The 20653-nt window shown below is 43.9% G+C and overlaps 1 protein-coding gene across 1 annotated transcript; it reads right to left on the bottom strand.

The window, feature by feature from the left end:
- Nucleotides 1–1308: 1308 nt before the first annotated feature.
- On the bottom strand, nt 1309–20157 carry LOC130119764 (cytosolic phospholipase A2 beta-like). Its single transcript, XM_056288366.1, is given in 16 exon segments — nt 1309–1481; nt 1869–1944; nt 1946–1987; nt 1989–2027; nt 2029–2043; nt 7081–7235; nt 7682–7765; nt 11184–11330; nt 11720–11869; nt 12291–12356; nt 12830–12958; nt 13607–13712; nt 15285–15471; nt 17263–17405; nt 17935–18045; nt 20101–20157. Coding segments are annotated over 16 exon segments (1680 nt in total).
- Nucleotides 20158–20653: the final 496 nt, after the last annotated feature.

Below are 20653 nucleotides of genomic sequence, written 5' to 3'. Positions count from 1 at the left end.
AATACGATGTATTCATCCACCTTCCCCGCCTCTTTTTGTTAACCATCTGTCCATTCGTTTATTGATTTCCCAAACAGAAATATATACAGAAATAGGCATACAACCACATGTGACAGGAAATAAATGTCAATTCTCTGTAGGTTAAACTGTGAGCTGGTCCCTTGCATCCAACCATCTATCACAGCGGTCGGGAACCTATGGCTCTCGAGCCATATATGGCTCTTCCGGTGACGGCATATGGCTCCCAGACAATTTTGAGTTGAAAAAAAAATCAGTTTGGAACTGATTTTAAAATACTTGTGATATTTCTTAATAATACTGTGTCATTTTAAATGTAAACAGAAATAGTTTTGAAGATAAATTTCACGGGTCACGGGTCACGGGTCACCCGTGGGTCGGGTCGGGAACAATGGCTCGCGAGCATGTCCGGGTCATTGTAAAGGTGAAGAAATCAATTTTGATCAGATAGCCAACTAGTTTATCCGCTTCAACCCTTGTAAGGAAAAGAGGGCGAAAAAGAAAAAAGACGGTGGTTACCATGCATTCCAGGCTGCGTGCGCAGAGGAATCTGCATTTGTGGAGAGAGCAGGATCTGCCGTATGTCTCATATGCAATGATAACATTGCATCGATGAAACGGTCACATATAAAGCGGCACTTCGATACGCCAGCAGCACAGAAGTCGCATTAAAAGTAAGACATATTTCATTTATTATACGTTAAAAATATTATATGGCTCTCAATGAAATATATTTAGAAATATTTGGCTTTTATGGCTCTCCCAGTCAAAAAGGTTCCTGACCCCTGATCTATCATGTCCCCAACATGCACACACACACACACACACACACACTCACCACGTCTCCCTATCCTGGGGAATGAATATTTATGTTTAGAGAAAAATCTACTTCCTCAATCCCAAACCCCTTAAATTGACCCCAATCTTAAAAGACCCCAAAACAACTCAAATTCAAGCCTAACGTTAAGCCCTAACCTTAACCTTAGTCCTGCATCTAATTCTAATTCCTCACTTTAATACTTGAGTTAAGCCCATTTGTAACCCTATCCCTAAACATGACCCCTAGCCCAGAAAATAACTCTTTTCCTCATGGGGTTTCTGATTTAACCATCTTTTTGAGGACACTGGGTCCCCAAAGAGGATAGAAAAACAAGTGCACACTCTCTCTCTCTCTCTCTCACTCTCTCTCTCTCTCTCTCTCTCTCTCTCTCTCCCTCTCTCTCTCTCTCTCTCTCTCTCTCTCTCTCTCTCTCTCTCTCTCTCTCTCTCACTCACTCACCCACACAGCTCCTACCCATTGCTCTGTCTGCGTTGTGCAGCCTTGTGGACCTCTCTCAGTATGGCGTCCTTGTTGTTCTTCATGTTGTCTTTAGCTGTCTCCAGCAGAAACTCAATCTTCTCCTGGCTGTAAGGAAGCTGGAAGGTGGAGTACTCTTCCATTCTCTGCCTCACCTCTTCGGCATCTGGAGGGCAACAACAAGGACAAGGAGAAACGAAACAACTGTTTAATGGAGATAAAACTCAGTTTTGGAACGGTCATGCTCTCACATTAAAAATGCCATGCTAACACAAATAAATAAATTCATAAATAAATAAAAACAGCTTTAAGAAACAAGGACAAGGTTGCTCATTGAGTGATAAACATTTCTGACATTGTAAAAGTGTATTTCTATATGTTTGTAGGTTTATTCATTTTAGTGTCAATTTTACTAAGCAGCCACATTTTACAAATGCATATTTGTGTATATCTACACATGCTATATGTAACTGTGTGTGTGTGTGTGTGTGTGTGTGTGTGTGTGTGTGTGTGTATGCATTTTTATGAATGTATGTGTACATATGTAACAGACCTTTGCAGTTGTGTCTGTTGAAGAGAGGCATGTAAATGATGGTGGGTTCGTTGTGTTTGCCCTCAAACACATAAAAAGTCCTTTGGCCAGTCTTTCTCCTGCAGGACCTTGTCATCGATTCTCTGGGAAAGGCTTCTTTACTTTGGCTGCGTAGTTTTTTGGCAAGGGTCAGGGTCTGTGGAATGGCCAGTCAATTAGGATCAACATTTTTTTTCCACAACTTTATTGTTTTACATGCACATTAACAATAAATCAGTGTGGAACTGGTGGGAATGATTGATATAGAGCAATACTTAAGTATTAAAAGTTGTCAAATTGTGGGCACTAAATTTTAACTTTCTTGGTAGCTTTGACCTTTTGACCTCTCTCTGACCTCAAGAACCTTAAATTACCCAACTGGTGGCAGTAAAAAGGCTGCAGGAAGTGACTTTTCAGGAAAGAAGGGCAATGGTCCCTGGATGACCTGATTATATTTTGGAGGTAAATAGGATTTAGGTCAACGAAAAGGTCAACATTTTTAGATTAGGGTTAAGGTTAACTGCTAAAATGGTTAAAAAAGAAAAAGTTCAGTTTACGTCGAACTGATCCCAGATTGTCCAACTTCCAATTTCAAATTTATATTTCTATCCATTGCAATTGGGAGATATTGCAAAAACCCAGCCACTGAGGATGCACAAGCCAGTGCATTCTTAGTGCCGGTCCCAAGCCCGGATAAATGGGGAGGGGTGCGTCAGGGAGGGCATCCAGCATAAAACCTTTGCCAAGTCAAATATGCGGATCATGATTCACATTTCCATACCAGATCGGTCGAGGCCCGGGTTACCAACCACCACCACCGGTACTGTTGGTCAGTAGGGTGCCGGTGGAAACTATGCTACTGGAGAAAGAGAGGGGGAAGGCATGTCCAGAGGCAGCAGGAGAGAGGGAAGGGTAAGAGTGTGGAGGTGAGAGTCAGAATGTTGAATGTTGGCACTATGACTGGTAAAGGGAGAGAGCAGGCTGATATGATGGAGAGAGGGAAGGTAGATAAACTGTGTGTGCAAGAGACCAGGTGGAAGGGGAATAAGGCCAGGATCATCGGAGGTGGGTTCAAATTATTTTACCATGGTGCGAACAGGAGGAGAAATGGGGTAAAGTCAAGTCAATTTTATTTGTATAGCCCAGGCGTAATTCTGAAGGAAGAGTATGTCAAGAGTGTGTTGGAGGTGAACAGAGTCGGACAGAGTGAGGAATATGGAGCTGGAAATTAAAGGTGTGATATTGAATGTAATCAGTGCATATGGCCCGTAAGTTGGCTGTGAGATAGAAGAGAAAGAAGAATTCTGGAGTGAGTTGGCCGCAAAGGTGCCTCTCAATCTGACACCATCATAGCCGTAGATGGCAAAAAGCTGGAAGTGGTCACCTCCTATAAATACCTAGGAGTGTGGATCGACAGCACCCTGTCGTTCTAGGAACATCTGTCCAAACTGCAGGCCAAGGTCAAAGCAAGGCTTGGCTCTCTCTACAGAAATCGCTCCTCTTTCACTACCTCGGCGAAACGCACCCTGGTCCAGATGACTGTCCTGCCGCTACTCGACTTCGGCGATGTAATCTATCGTTCAGCCTGCAAGGGATCTCTCAAGCGTTTAGATGTTTTATATCACTCCGCCATACATTTTGCCACCAATGCTCCCTATAGGACCCATCATTGCGAGCTGTACTCCCTCATAAACTGGCCCTCCCTCGAAACCAGATGCAACATCCACTGGCTGACGTTGATCTGCAAAACACTTCTAGGCCACACTCTCTCATACCTCACTCACCTCCGCCCACCCCCGAAGTACTCTACCTGTTCAGCTACGCACATCCTGGTAAGTATTCCCATTACCAAATCCTCACTAGGCCGCTCCTCGTTTCAGTATGCAGCAGCCGGCAGCTGGAACAGGCTACAAAAAACCTTGAATATGGAAAAATTCATCTCTGTCCGTTCCTTTAGGGAAACCATAACAAATACACTAGTGCACTCTTGCAGCTGTTTTAACTGAGCCAACTCCTTGCCACCATTACGGTTTGTCTGTCCTCCTGCTCCTATGATTGTTTTATACTCTGCCTGTATGTCATAGCCTAACCTGCTGCCCCCACTCCCCATCTGTTTTTAAACCCTACTAAGCGTGCGGTATGTCATAACCTGTTGTTACACCCCTGCTGTCTGCTTTATCGCCGCTAAATGTACTGTATATCCTAACTGCCTGAGTTGTATGTCTGCTTGCCTCTTAACTGCCTGCTATACTGTCCCATTAATTGTGCTGTCTGCTGTAATTATCTGTCCACTGTCTAACCCTGCTGATACTGTATGCTGCCAATACCATTAATGCTTTTTGTGTGTGTTGTATGTTGCCATTGGATGTGTCGTATTTTGCCACCACTGCTTACATGTATTAACCTACTCCTGGGTTATTCCATATTTGCTGCTACTGCTCTACTGTGCGTGAACGTGTATGCTATGTCTTACCTGTTGCTATATGTCAGCCTTGTTCCTCTGTACACGTAAGTATGACCACCATGAATGTTTTGTTGTACTGATTGTGATGTCTATATCTGTGTACTTGGCCTGTCATGTCACTGCTGTTCCTTGTTTTTACCTCTCTTTTTTATTTTACTCCCCATCCCCTTCCCTTAGGGGGCACTTACCCCCAACATAGGCTGTTATTGTAAATAAGAGTTTGCTCTTAATTAACTTGCCTATTAAAATAAAGGTTGATGATGATGATGGATGAAGAGGTGGACAGTGTACCCAAGGAGGAGAGAGTGGTGATTGGAGTGGACTTAAGTGGACATGTTGATGAAGGGAACAGAGGTGATGATGAGGTGAAAGGCAGGTATGGTGTCAAGGAGAGGAATGTGGAGGGATAGATGGTGGTGGATTTTGTGAAAAAGATGGACATGGCTATAGTGAATACATATTTAAAGAAGAAGGAGGAACACAGGGTGACATATAAGAGTGGAGGAAAGTGCACACAGGTGGACTATATCTTATGTAAGAGATGTGATCTGAAAGGGATTGGAGACTGCAAGGTGGTGACAGGGGAGAACGTAGCTAGGCAGCATCGGATGGTAGTCTGTATGATGACTTTGGAGATCAAGAAAAGGAAGAGAGTGAAGGCAGAACCAAAGATTAAATGGTGGAAGTAGACAAAGGAAGACTGTGTGGAGTTCAGGGAGGAGTTAAGACAGGCACTGGGTGGTAGTGAAGGGTTGCCGGATGGCTGGGCAACCACTGTAGATATAGTGAGGGAGACAGCTAGGAAGGTACTTGGTGTGTCATCTGGACAAACAAAGAAAGACAAGGAGACTTGGTGGTAGAATGAGGAAGTACAGCAAAGTATACAGAGGAAGAGGTTGGTGAAGAAGTAGTGGAATAGTCAGAGAAATGAAGAAAGTAGACAAGAGTACAAGGAGATGTGGCATAAAGTAAAGAGAGAGGTGGTGTGGGCAAAGGAAAAGGCATATAGTGAGCTGAATGAGAGGTTGGAAACTAAGGAAGGAGAAAAGGACTTGTACTAATTGGCTAGACAGAGGGACCAAACTGCAAAGGATGTGCAGCAGGTTAGGGCAATGAAGGATAGAGATGAAAATGTGCTGACAAGTGGGAAGAGTGTGCTGAGAAGGTAGAAGGAGTACTTTGAGGGGCTGATTAATGAAGAAAATGAGAGAGAGCAAAGGTTGGATGATGTGGAGGTAGTGAATCAGGAAGTGCAGTGGATTAGCAAGGAGGAAGTGAGGGCAGCTATGAATAGGATGAAGAATGGAAAGGCGACTGGTCCAGATGACATACCTGTGGAGGCATGGAGGTGTTTAGGAGAGATGGCAGTAGGGTTTTTAACTAGATTGTTTAACACAATCTTGGAAAGTGAGAGGATGCCTGAGGAGTGGAGAAGAAGCATACTGGTACCGATTTTCAAGAATAAGGGGGATGTGCAGAACTGTAGCAACTACAGAGGTATAAAGTTGATCAGCCACAGCATGAAGATATGGGAAAGAGTAATAGAAGCTAGGTTAAGAGGAGAGGTGATGATTAGCAAGCAGCAGTGTGGTTTCATGCCACAAAAGAGCCCCACAGATGCGATGTTTGCTTTGAGAATGTTGATTGAGAAGTACAGAGAAAGCCAGGAGTTACATTGTGTCTTTGTGGATTTAGAGAAAACATATGACATGGTGCCAAGAGAGGAGGTGTGGTATTGTATGAGGAAGTCGGGCATGGCAGGGAAGTATGTAGGAGTGGTACAGGATATGTATGAGGGCAGTGTGACAATGGTGAGGTGTGTGGTTGGAATGACAGATGGGTTCAAGGTGGAGGTGGGATTACATCAAGTACTGGCTCTGAACCCTTTCTTGTTTGCAGTGGTGATGGACAGATTGACGGACGAGCTCAGGCAGGAGTCTCCGTGGACTACGATGTTTGTGGATGACATTGTGATCTGTAGTGAGAGTAGGGATCAGGTTGAGGAGAGCCTGGAGAGGTGGAGGTATGCACTGGAGAGATGAATGAAAGTCAGTAGGAGAAAGGTGGAATACATATACGCGAATGAGAGGGAGGACAGCAGAATGGTGAGGATGCAAGGAGTAGAGATGATGAAGGTGGATGGGTTTAAATACTTGGAGTCAATTGTTCAAAGTAATGGGGAGTGTAGAAGAGAGGTGAAGAAGAGAGTGCGGGTAGGGTGAAGTGGGTGGAGAAGAGGGTCAGGAGGGATTTGCGACAGAAGGGTACCAGTAAGAGTTAAAGGGAAGGTTTACAAGATGGTAGTGAGACCAGCTATGATGTAAGGTTTGGAGATGGTGGCACCGATTAAAAGACAGGAGGCGGAGCTGGAGGTGGCAGGGTTGAAGATGTTAAAATTTTCATTTGAAGTGATGAAGAAGGACAGGATTAGGAACGAGTACGTTAGAGGGACAGCTCAGGTTGGATGGTTTGCATACGAAGCAAGAGAGGCGAGAGCGAGATAATTCCTCTTACTGTTGCTGTAACAATTACTATCATTTTTACTGTCACAGTTAGCACAAAAATCCCTTTTTGATGTGCTTAATAAAAATATTGACATTGATTTGGACTTTGAATTCACTTACAACCACAATTAAAGCTATTAAGTCCTATTACAGTATGTCTCTCTCTGAGAGCACCATCTTGCAAATGAAAGTAGCAACACAACAGACAAACAAACAGAAATCCCACCTTAAAGATATCCCCCTCAGAGAACTCAAGAGCAATGAAGAGGTCTATGTCTCTCTTGTGTCCCAGGAAAGGCGTGAAGGGCATGTTGATGTGCAGACCAGTGTCAATGAGGTGCAGGTTTTGTTTGGATCTGAGACAAAATGGCACTGATGCATCTAACCAGTGACAGAAGCAGATTATAAGAAGGTTTTGTTGGGGTTTTTTTTTGGTATTGTCTTCAAAATTATCAGCATCAGGATCACTACACCAACAGGAAGAGTAAATGCATCAAAGATCATACATGGAAATAAACCTGGTACATTAATTCGCAGATACACTGCTAACTAAGTGACACATCACATCAATTGCAAGCAAGACATATGGCCATAAAGATAAAATTAGCAGAAAGAAACGCACAACAATTCTAAGTGAAAACTGATCTAAAAAAAATCTGCAGAACAAATAAATTCGAAAGATTATCACTATGCTAAATTCATTTGGTTCTCTACCAAAGATTGTGCTTTCGGTACAAATCCCTGAAACCACGCTGTTTGTTGTTCAAGCAACACCAGGATTGCAATCCAGTAAGTTTATAAAACATTATAAATATCCGTCTTCTCACTTGGGTATCTGTAGAGGAAGTTTTCAGTTGTTCCCCATTCCCACCGCCCAATCAAATGGAGGATGCTTCCAGTCAACCGAGAAACTGTAAAAACACCACATGTAGAGAAAGAAACAAAGGATTTAAGTCACACGGCAACACAAACACACACACAGAACAAGTTCTGCAGTCAGTAGCATCGTACCAATTTCCCTGACACATCTTTCTGTTCAACATGTTACGGTATCGACCAATGGAAATATATGTATAGTGTTGTAATACTGGAGTCACCAATAGGTGCTGGTGTAACATTGCATAGCTATTCTGTATATATTTCAGTCATGGAAGTAAAAGTTGTTCAGTCTGCTACAAGTGGTCCCCTCATTTGGTCTGATACAGCACAATTAGACATGAACCTGGTTTCTAACCCATGCACAAACTGACATTTAGTTTGGCCTTTGGCTGTACCATTTTTGTAGCTGCGGAGGGAGGACCTCTCCAGAAATGTTTTTAACTAAGTATATCTAAGGTGTAAAAGATTTTGTGATTTTCTTTTTTTTTTTGTAAATCAATACAATCCTAATCATCCCACTGTCCAAAGACATATAGTTCAGGTGACTCAGCCATATTAAGTTGTTCCAAGGTGTGACTGTGTCGGCCCTGTGATGGCCTGGTGGCCTGTCCAGGGTGTCTCCCCGCCTGCTGCCCAATGACTGCTGGGATAGGCTCCAGCATCCCCGCAACCCCAATTGGGATAAGCGGCTTGGATAATGGATGGATGGAATACAACCTCTTAGCCTCTCCCTCCTATCCTATCATTTGCTATTGCCCATGCAGTTTCATTCAAGGTAGGATGTCACAGAAACTCCCTTGACAGCGCTATAACTAAGAATGTCTCTATCACCTTTAACGTGCTTAAACAAGTCAGTCTTTTTTGGGGGGCGGGGTTCCCTCTTTTTCTCCCAATTGTACTTCGCCAATTACCCTATTTTCCAAGCCATCCCTGTGATGGCTCCACCCCCTCTGCCAATCCGGAGAGGGCTGCAGACTACCACATGCCTCTTCTGACACATGTGGAGTCGCCAGCCGCTTCTTTTCACCGGACAGTGAGGAGTTTTGTCAGGGGGACGTAGCACATGGGGGGACACGCTATTCCCCCCAGTTCCCCCTCCCCCCTAAACAGGCACCCCGACCGACCAGAGGAGGCGCTAGTGCAGCAACCAGGACACATAACCCACATCCGGCTTCGCACCTGCAGACACGGCCAATTGTGTCTGTAGGGACGCCCGACAAAGCCGGAGGTAACACGGGGAATCAAACTGGCGATTCCCCTGTTGGGAGGCAACGGAATAGATCGCTACGCTACCCGGACGCCCCAAACAAGTCGATCTTTGATAAGTTGTTTCTAAAGTGTCAGCTTGTTTTTCTGGATTTTTGGTTTCCTAAAAACATGATTCAGATGAACTAACTTAATCTCTTTTGAACCAGTGCAAAACCATCTATTTTACAATGTCAATGTTAAGCATCCAATCAGGATATGACGTAAATAATATGTAACATTACGTTAGCCTCATAGGATAAATGCCTAAGTCATTTTTTACGATTTTCGGGTTTAAGAAAAAACGCATTTTCCAGTAAGTTTCTCAGAGTTTTTAATGCATATTTTGAAAATAGGTTCCTGAAGGAGTATCAACAAGATTTTACAAAAAGATAAACACGACAATGCTTACCTAACAAAGAAAAGTGACTTAGGCAATTTTCAAGAAAATAATGTCGTGACTTAGGCATTTTTAATACATGTCATACAAACACTAGGCCTACAGTAAATCAAAGAAATATTAATTATCTTACCAGATAAGGAAAGAGAGAAAGCCGAGCACCAGGAACCTTTCTTGTATGCAACTTTTTTATTTATTTTTTTCAACGTAAAAATGCTCAAGTCACACGAGTGACTTAGGCAGATTGTCATTTTTGAATGTAAAAAGTGTTCTGATTGGCTTAGGACATAGGCACTAATCCAGGGTGATGCAGCAGCTTGAGGAGAACACGTGTAGGCAGAAATCTCAATTTGGCCAAAAAATTACTTAGGCATTTATCCTATGAGGCTAACGATTAGCTGCTCAGTTGAAAATATGCTGTCAATACTAACTAGGTCTATTTCCAGTTACAAACTTAAGACAATAATTCCATGGTGACGACAAAGTCACACAACAGTTGTGCTTCACATGACACTATGTGCCCTTGTTTTCTCATATTTTATATTGCTAATTATTCTGTGGAAGAACAAGGGGTGGAGGTGATAAAGGCATATGAGTTTAAATACTTGGGGTCAACTGTCCAAAGTAATGGGGAGTGCATGAGAGAGGTGAAGAAGAGAGTGCAGGCAGGGTGGAGTGGGTGGAGAAGAGTGTCAGGAGTGATTTGCGACAGAAGGGTACCAGCAAGAGTTAAAGGGAAGGTTTACAAGATGGTTGTGAGAACAGCTATGTTATATGGTTTGGAGACAGTGGCACTGACAAAAAGACAGCCAGGTGGAGCTGGAGGTGGCAGAGTTGAAGATGCTAAGATTTCCACTGGGAGTGATGAAGGAGGACAGAATTAGGAATGATTATATTAGAGGGACCGTTCAAGTTGGACGGTTTGGAGACAAACCAAGAGAGGCAAGATTGAGATGGCTTGGACATGTGTGAAGGAGAGACGCTGGATATATTAGGAGAAGGATGCTGAATATGGAGCTGCCAGGGAAGAGGAAAAGAGGAAGGTCAAAGAGGAGGTTTATGGATGTGGCGAGGGAAGACATGCAGGTGGCTGGTGTGACAGAGGAAGATGCAGAAGACAGGAAGAAATGGAAACGGATGATCCGCTGTGGCGACCCCTAAAGGGAGCAGCCGAAAGTAGTAGTAGTAGTAGTAGTAGTAGTAGTAGCAGTAGTAGTAGTAGCAGTAGATTCTGTAGAACATTCATTCATCCACTACATTCAGGAGCCGGACTGTGTCCCTGCAGGTTGCAGGCATTGGGTTCAAGGTAGGAAAACATCTTGGGAAGGGCATCAGGCCATAACAGGACACATTCTCAATGGCAGTCTCAAGTCACACCTATAGGCCTATGAAGCCTCCAATTCATCAATTTGGACTGTGGGAGGAAACCCTCATAAAGACATATAGGACATGCTACCTCCATACAGAATGGCTGGGAACCAACCAAGCACCCTCTTGTTGCAAGGCAGTAGTGCTAATACTGATAGGTACTTGCTAATAGTGTTACATATGACTATAGGTAGTAACTATTGTCACAGGTACGTATTGCTACCGCTACTAAACATTCTTGCTCTTTTTTTCAAGCAGTTTTTCATCATAAAAAAATGTCATGATATATTCTGTTAGGAAAACATAATTTTAGTTTAATTCAAACTTTTGTAACTGTGCTCCCTTCTGTTAAAGAAAGAAATATAAACACATTTATTGTGTGGTTAGTTTAACAGCACTGATGTTTGGTTGAAGTAGAAAACACGGCTGGTACTTACCGTACTCTTTGTACGGCCCTTCCTCCATAATCTGGATCCAGGCCTCTAAGGGCTTCAACATCTCCTGACTCCAGCGGTCAAACATCTCCCTCCTCTCCTCAGGGTTCATCATTTGAAATGTTACAAAAGGAAGGAGGTTTAGATTTTCTGGAACATACAAACAAACAGAGCGGGTAAAGTTGATCATTATTATAATCACTGTCATCATCAGCAGCAGCAGCAGCAGCAGCAGCAGCCATTGTCATCATCATCATGGATAAGTAGTAAACGAAAGATTAGAAAACAAGGCTTGTGACTGGAAGGTTACCCGGCAAGTAAATGCTATGTCTCTTTCCTCAGTAACTACCCCCCAGCTGCCAAGAAGCAGGGCACTTCAAACCCCCAGCTGCTACCACAGAGCTGCTCTGTAGTCAGTCGCAGAAGACTTTGGTTGAAGTGGGAAACTTTTTAGATAAGAGTGAGTGGATGTAAGGGAGGCAAAGGCATTATTCGCATCGCACACTGACATTCAACAAATTCATCATTATCACCAGTACCTTTCAGGGTTTTCTGCACATCGTCCAGCTCAGATAGACTCGTAGGATCGTCTGTGTTGGTTCTGATCACATTCATGAGCTTGTTGACAGTGTGGTGCATGCACGTGTACAGTTGCAACACATCCCACACACTTTTAGCCTGCTGCGGTGCTGAAATACATGATGAAAATACATCGTGTTGTGTGTGGTACCATGCACAGTCAAACTACTTGTGAGAATTATTATTGTTGTATTATTATTATTGTTATGAAGAGGAAGAATTATTATAATGAAGAAGAGATAATATAAAATAATAAAAATGATAAGAATTATAATGAAAAAGTAATAACAGTAAAAAAAAAAATTAATCGTAGCATATTACCTTTGAACCATAAAAGTGATATATCCATTAGGTTGTGTTCATTAGTCATTGTGTTACCCACTACACCTGCATAAAAAGAAACACACACACACACACACACACACACACACACACACACGGTCATTGTCACCTATTACAGAGGTGCACAAACACGAGCTTTTTGATTGTACAGCCATTTGTCCATTAGAGGAAAAAAAAAACCTTGTTTACCTTTTAGCCAATCAGGAAAATTGTTTACCATGGCCTGTTCATCAGCCAAAACACTCCCCATTACACCTGTATGAGAAATGAAAAACACACATTCATACAATAACACATACACAGACACGCATGCGCAAGAACACACAAGCACCAAACATACACAGACTCATGAACACACACACACACACATATCCAGCACGTACACACATCCCCACCAGCCTGCGTTTTTCACACACATGCACACGTAATGCTCACTACGGTGTACAGGTCAACAGATATTATAGACATCATTCATGTTGGTACATAAAGACTGCTAGGTCATGAATACATGTTTGTAAATGGGACCAAGTACAGTATGACTTGTTGAGGTTTGATGGCGCCCCTTTAGATGGTATGCAAATTGTGCAATTTAGGGAAAGGAATGGTGAGAGATTGACATACAATGGTCACCAGTGGCGTTATAACACGTGGCATTGAGAATTTGCACAAGCCACTAAGGCAAAGTGGGGCAGATAGGGTTTTCAACCCAATGAGTGACCCAGACACACCTTGCAGCTTAACCATGTCCATTTCCTGCCTCTCCGGTACGTGTGGTTGGCTAGCGAGGTGAGAAGTGTTAATGAAGAGACCCAACTCTGTGAAGCCAGACTCATGAGGAGTCATCTCAAACCATTTAGCTAACAGAATTATGTGAAGAAGAGCGACACGGGTGGAGAGAAATGACATGGTATGTCAGGATGTGTTGACAGAGCGGAAAGAAAAGGTTGTTATTTACTGATGGAGCTTCTCAAATAGATTTTTTTTTCTTCTAAAGTTATGCCCCTTTTCCACTGCATGGTACCGGTTCAACTCAACTCGCTTCTGTGTCGTTTTTCATTACCGTAACAGTAACACCCCCCCCCCCCGGATTTCCAGCTCTCCATTTTTTAAAAGTTCAAAATGTACTTTTAAGATAACTCCGCTTCGACCGCTTCGGTGTTTAAAAATGCCGGGTGATATCCCATACGCGCATTGATGACAATGTCACGTAAAATGACGCAGTGACGCGTTTCTCTGACCAATCAGAGGTCTGCATTGATTTTGGTACCCACTCCTGTTTTTCTGGAGCCTCGACAAAGGTGGTACCAGAAAAGTGGTAACGGTTACTAAAATGCCGGTACTTCCCAGTAATGGAAAACGAAAAAAGGGCGAGTCCGGTCGAGTTGCGCTGGTACCATGTAGTAGTAAGGGGGCATTAGAAACTCTGTGTGTGTGTGTGTGTGTGTGTGTGTGTGTGTGTGTGTGTGTGTGTGTGTGTGTGTGTGTGTGTGTGTGTGTGTGAGTACCTGTTGTAGGGCCGTTTTGGTGGCAGGTTTTCTCAATTGCGCTGTAGATGGGGTAAGGGTTCATGGCGTTTCTACCTGACTCCTCGGAGAGAAGGTGAAAGTCGAGCTGGCGAAAGAGACATCATGTCAGACTTGATGTCAGTATTGATATTTTCTTCACATCCATGGATGAGTTCTTCTTAACTGTCGGCAAATGCTGTCATCATCAGCGGCACCATGTTCCCTTCGTGTGGCTCTCTGCTATAATGAACTAAATAGATACAGTGTACTGGCGGCCTGTCCAGGGTGTCTCCCTGCCAGCCACCCAATGACTGCTGGGATAGGCTCCAGCATCTCCGCGACCCTGAGAGCAGGATAAGCGGTTTGGATAATGGATGGATGGATAGATACAATGGTTCGTAACCCCACACCGCAGTACTGCTGGATTTCTATTCTTCCATATAATCTGAACTCCAAAAGTTATAAGAGCACAATATGATGGTGTTGTATTATCTATAAAGCAAAGTCTTCCCACTTGCATGATACATTTCTGACTGAAGCCTTTACGGAATTTTTCATCCATCCATTATCCAAGCTGCTTATCCCAACCGGGGTCACGAAGCCTATCCCAGTAGTCATTAGGCTGGAGCCTATCCCAGCAGTCATTGGGTGGCAGGTGGGGAGACACACTGGACAGGCCGCCAGGCCATCACAGGGCCAATACACACACACACACACACACACACACACACACACACACACACACACACACACACACACACACACACACACACACATTCACACCTAGGGACAATTTAGTATGGCTGATTCACCTGACCTACATGTCTTTGGAATGTGGGAGGAAACCGGAGCCCCAGAGGAAACCCACGCAGACATGGGGAGAACATGTAAACTCCACACAGAGGATGACCCGAGACGACCCCCAAGGTTGGACGACCCCGGGGCTCGAACCCAGGACCTTCTTGCTTAGAGGCGACCACGCTAACCACAGTGCCACCGTGCCGCTATTGAAATTTTTCAACACTGAAATTATTTTCTCTCGGCAATATAAAGATGTGGTAGAAATTACTCAAGGTTATCAGGTTATAGGCTATTCGTATTGACTGTACATTCTTAAATTAAACCCGTGGCCAACAAATAGTCCCTCATCAGGGCCTGGGTCAGAAGTCATCCTTTCAGAAAGGCACTCAACACCTCTGATGGTCTTATTCTGAGGTCGAACCCAGCACTGTGACCTCCCTGCATGAATGCAGGCATGCACAAAAAAACAAAACAACCTTGAGACTGTTAATTTTTCAGTTCAAAAATGAATTATGCCTCCATGAGTTTTGTTTTTAACTGTAGACCGGTAGTCTACGGATAAGAGAAAAGACTTTTGCAGACTTGTAGGCTGCATACTATGTATGTACCATGCATTTCAACAAAGGGGGGTCAAAACACCATGCAGTTGATGCACAGGCCTTAAACAAGTCCCTTAACAGTCTGGCATTGTGACTGAACCTGTAACCCTCCACAAGTTATTATCTCAGCTCAGGTTGCCACTGATATATAAAATGTGTTCAGATTTCAAATATTATCAGGGGAAAACTCTGAGCCATGTAACGTGTACAAAAATGCCAAAGAGTTTGATTGGCGTACAGACCAACTCCAAGGCCCATCGTTGTTGATATGTTGTCACCTGCTTCATGATAACTCCAGCGGTAATTACTGCCCATATGTCAGTAAGAGAGAAGTCCTCCTTCTTCATCCTCTCGCCCAACCAAGCCAGAGCATCTTCCAGCCCCACCTCGCTACTTGTCAGCCTGGACACTGCTCGGCCCATGTTACCACTCCACCATGGGTCACTGTACAGCAGGGACATGGACCTGAGATGGAGAGCGGGGGGGGGGGGGGGCATGTAAAGATAGATATAAAAAGACAGTGAGAGGGAGCTGGACCTCTTTCTAAATGAGCACACCGTGCAAAGGTTTGATCACAAGTCATGCAGCTATACTGGATGTTTCTGACGCTTCGGTACATTAATGTCCAGCGCCTTGGGGTGACAGTTTATTGGACACTTCCACCTTATTAGAAAGTGCACGATTCAGATGTTACGAAAAAAAAATCCTCATCCAAAGCTTTGAACCTGCAATGCTCCGTCATTATTTGAAGCAGTTTGTGAAGGATTTACGTGGAACACATTGTGTTTTTTTTCCAGCACAGCCCTGCTTCATGTTCACATTTTATTCTTACCTACAAGTCTCAAATTTCGTGAAGATGTATGTTTGTGTCAAAGCTGAAATCTGGGGTTTTCTTTGTTAATATTTATTTTATCAATCTGGCCCATGTTGTCAGGTTACATAATACTATCTGGCATATTTGCCAAGGATAAACTCTCCATGAACCTCTGTTTGAACTGGTGCAGCGGAAAACAGGTTCCTACTCCAGCAAGATAAAGGATAACTAGCGGAGTGTCGACGGCGGTGGCGAGGTCGCCGCAACCTCCAGCGGATATTGCCAAGGAGCCGGCCGAAGGCAAAGAGAAATAGATACAGATATAATTGTCTTAACGACTGGAATATAACCCAGCTGATAAGGTAGACACAGGAAACTCGAAGGCGCCCATCAGCGAAACACATGAAGTGCTTACAGGGGTCCTTCCTGTTTGAGGACTCGTAATTCAAATTAGCACATCTCTTCACATGTCCTCACCACAGATATCTATACGCTCCTCACTGCAGAACCAAAATGGGCAGGGCTGGATCTAGGGCGGGGTTGGATCAGATCCAGTGGGTGGGGTTAGATCAGATCCAGTCCCTCTCACGAACTGTTTGGTCTCATGCTCTTCTATGCAAGTGCAGACCACACGAACTTTGTGGTGTGTGTGTGTGTGTGTGTGTGTGTGTGTGTGTGTGTGTGTGTGTGTGTGTGTGTGTAGCGGTACAACCAGAGGAAAATGAATTGAAGAGTGATGTGCTACTTTGAATTAAGAGTTCTCAAACAGGAAGGACCCCTGTAAGCACTTCCTGTGTTTCGCTTCATTTTGCTACACGTGTCTACCTTTTTGGCTGTCTTATATTCCAGTTGTGTGTGTGTGCATCGATTAAAAAATAACTAATTAACTAAATAATCGGAGTTTGCTGTGATTAATCGTGATTTATCACTTTTTTCTTCTTAAGACTGAATCTTGTAATAGTGGATATTTAAATTTTAAATCACAGAATTAGTGTAGAATCAACACAAAGCAAGTGTATTTAAATTCAAATACTATCGTTTAATCGCATCTTTTTGACTGTGAACAGATTCTCTGCTGTGAACTACAGATTTCTAAAAAAAAACACTAAGTCAGCTTGGAAAAAGAAAAACAAGAAAAAGGACTGAAAAGTGATGACAATGTGGCGGTGCTTCTGTTGGACAGCTAATCTACCAATCCCACAATCAACATTGCAGTACACCAGTGTCCCCATGCAGCTTGATGTCGTTTGTAATACATTAGATATTCTGCATTAGCTTGGGCCCGAGGATGCCATTTTTACAAGGGTGGGAACTGTTCACTGCTGAGCTGATGACACACAAACGACAATGGCTGCTACACCCCGTTTGTAAGGAGAGGGGGAAATCACAGATCTCAGCTTTAAATGCGGTAGGTGTGGTGATCTTAAAGTCGCACACCTTACCATGTGGAGCCAGACACTCCTCCCAGGTAGAGCAGGGTGTCCAGCAGACCATCTTGTTCCATCTGATGGAGGGATCCCATAAGAGCCACCGCTGCTCTCTGTCCTCCCCCTGATGCCAGCAGGGCTATGTGGGGAACTGAGTCCTGGATGGATGGATGGATGGATGAAGAGAGAAAAGTCAGAAAGATGAGGAGGTCAGACCCACATCCACACAGAAAGTGAAGGAAGACAGGGAACAGAACTATATGATACATGGTTGCTTGTTAAAAAATAGATCATTTTAGTTACAAAGGACAGCAGATATTACTGCAGCGAAACTGAAATACTGACAACGTATGTGTTGTGTCCTGTGCCTTTAAGACGTGATGACGTAGGAGGAGAGGAGGAGTCTGCGTGGAGCTGTGGCCGTTACTAGCGTACCTCAGAGATGTTCAATAAATAAGCGTTGATTAAGATACTACTTTGCTTACTTATTACCACAGTGCACACACAGTGCATACAACAGTATGCAGTTCTAAACAAAAACTACAAGTATCTGTCAATGGAGGAAAGAATGACAGAAGAGAGAGAGAGAGAGAGAGAGAGAGAGAGAGAGAGAGAGAGAGAGAGAGAGAGAGAGAGAGAGAGAGAGAGAGAGAGAGAGAGAGAGAGAGGGAGAGAGCTGGTTCCGACCAATGTGGTGGTGATTCCCAGGCTGTTGAGCGTTCTCAAAACAACGTCTTTCCTCTTGTGAATGTACTCCTGTTCTCCAGCAGATAACGGATGGGACAAACGCACGGATGGCTGCAACACACACAAGTAAACAGCGAGAGGAGACACATTTTTTCCACTTTCTACTAGTTTTCTTCACACTATAGTCGTCATCATAGTTCCCTTTGTATACGTTTACACAGAACAGACGGACCATCGAAACCATTCAAACCATATTGGATGAAATTTAAAATTGCTTTTGCACTCAGTCAGAGATTAATGTTCTTGCAAAATATGATTTAAAAAAAACAACTTTTAAGGGCGTCCCGGTGGCGTGGCGGTCTATTCTGTTGCCTACCAACACAGGGCTTTCCAGTTCGAGTCCTCGTGTTACCTCCGGCTTGCTCGGGCGTCCCTACAGACACAATTGCCCGTGTCTGCGGATGGGAAGCCGGATGTGGGTATGTGTCCTGGTTTCTGCACTAACGCCTCCTCTGGTTGGCCAAAGCAGCGACCGGGACGATTCGGAAGAGTGGGGTAATTGACCTTTCGCAAAGTCCCGCCCCCCCCTAGTTACTGTTGCTATGCCTATCAAGCTTTTCAGAACCATCGAGGAAGTAGCCGGAAAACCCCAAAACATGAAGGCAGAAATCAGCGCATTCCCAGAGAAAATAAGTGTAGTATTTTGGAGTAATTCGTCCTTAATATCATCCCGTGAAAGGCAGAAGAGGTTACAATATGCGGTGGCGGGATACATTCAGAATATTAATATTAATATTGCGTGGACTCCGGTCTGCCAGGTGCGACTGTAATGGAGGGTAAAGCTTACCGGTCGCAATCAAATGAGAAACCCATCAACTAATTCTGATACTGTGGACCAATCGTGCTCTTGCGCTGTAGGGTAAGTTACATATTTCAGCAATTATTGGTATATTTTTAATAATCCATTGTCAGCATCGCCGTATTATAGTGTTGATTTTAGCTAAGGTTCCCCATGGTGTTCTTTTATCCAGGGTTTTTCGGGGGTTCTGTAGGGGTCCTGGGGGTCGCAGGGCGGCCAGGGACATGCCCTGGGGCCGGGGGAACCGCCCCATGATTTTTTTTACCTTCAGACCAGAAATGGTATTTTCAACAAAATTAGATGCCTCCGCAGGCGGGATGACTTTTCCGTCAATTGACCAAGTACAATTGGGGAGAAAATGGGGAAAAATACCCCCCCCCAAAAACAAAACAACTTTTATCAGCTTTAGTCAAAGATACATATGAATGATAGATATGAGCGTAGGCCTGCATAGTCGTCCTGCATGTATGCAGTCTGCACTTGTTTTAGATTAAGTCAACTTGATTTGAGTCTAGACCCTGTGATGGCCTGGCGGCCTGTCCAGGGTGTCTCCCCGCCTGCCGCCTAATGACTGCTGGGATAGGCTCAGTGGCGCCCCCAAGGGGTGGCGAGGGGTGGCCACGGCCACCCTGATACTATCCCTGCCCCCCCCCCCCCCCCCGCTGGCCCCCCCAGCCACGAGTCGCATGTGCAGAATATGCTTCTGATTATGCATAATATGCTTCTATCTGATATCTTACATTAAGGGCTGTTCATTTAAATCAATAATGTATATTTTTCTCAACTCTCATATTGACAGTTTTCAACTAGCCTATACAGTATACTTCAACAGCATAATAGAATTCCCGAAATTCAGTCATGGCTTTTGGTTTTGGTGTGCCACCCCAAGATTTTCAGTGGCCCCATTTGGCCACCCCTATGAAAAATTTCTGGGGGCGCCACTGGATAGGCTCCAGCACCCCCGTGACCCTGAGAGTAGGATGAGGGGTTTGGATAATGGATGAATGGATGAACTTTTATCAGGTGCAAGACTCAGGTCACAATTTCTTCAATTTCTCTGTGGCCATGCGCACCTAAAGATCGTTCAAGTTGACTAAATGAGCTCTTTGGATTTGGAAACAAAAGTAAAGATCAATTGTCCGCTTCTTTCATTAATGGTGTCAGTAACGATAATAAGCCATAAAACTTTCTGGTAGTCTGCACCTGACAATCACAAATGTCCTCTTGACAATCATAATGTTTTTTTTTACTCTCTATAGTTACACAATTTGACCTGAACAGGTTGACCTGACAAATGTATTTCTCACCTTTGGGTGCATTGTTGATGCATCCTTCATTGCAGCGGCAGCTGAAGTCCATGCCATCGTGGGAGAAACAGTAGGGGATGTGTCCATCTTGGAGGGGCTTTTCGATGTTCCCTTTAACTTAAGGTAACTTGTTGACTTCACTGGGTGGACATTTGTTAATGTCCACTTAAACTTCGAGACATTTTTTGGGGTTCTCTCAGTATTTTTCACAGGTTTCCCTAATAGCCCCATCACTACAGCACAAATATACACAATCCCAATGATCGGGTTTTTGAGCTGCATGGTTGTGAAGGCTGGACACAGTCTTGACTATTGAAAAGGAAATAGTTGTAGAAAGAGTAGACAGGGTCAGCGACTTCACTTCAGACTGTGTCTGGCACCTCAAATGAAGGCAGATCTTTCAGCCTCAGGATTTATGAGCTTCAGTCCATTTTATACTCAATATTATCAGCTAATAGATAGAAGAATAAGTACACCTTCCATATCACAACAGAACTGACTGCACGTTTGACTCCAATTTTGCCAGAGTACATTACGTATGAATGGAAATCAT

The sequence above is a fragment of the Lampris incognitus genome, chromosome 10 (assembly GCF_029633865.1).
Source record: "Lampris incognitus isolate fLamInc1 chromosome 10, fLamInc1.hap2, whole genome shotgun sequence".
NCBI classification, from domain to species: domain Eukaryota; kingdom Metazoa; phylum Chordata; class Actinopteri; order Lampriformes; family Lampridae; genus Lampris; species Lampris incognitus.
This window is presented reverse-complemented; position numbering and strand designations above follow the sequence as displayed.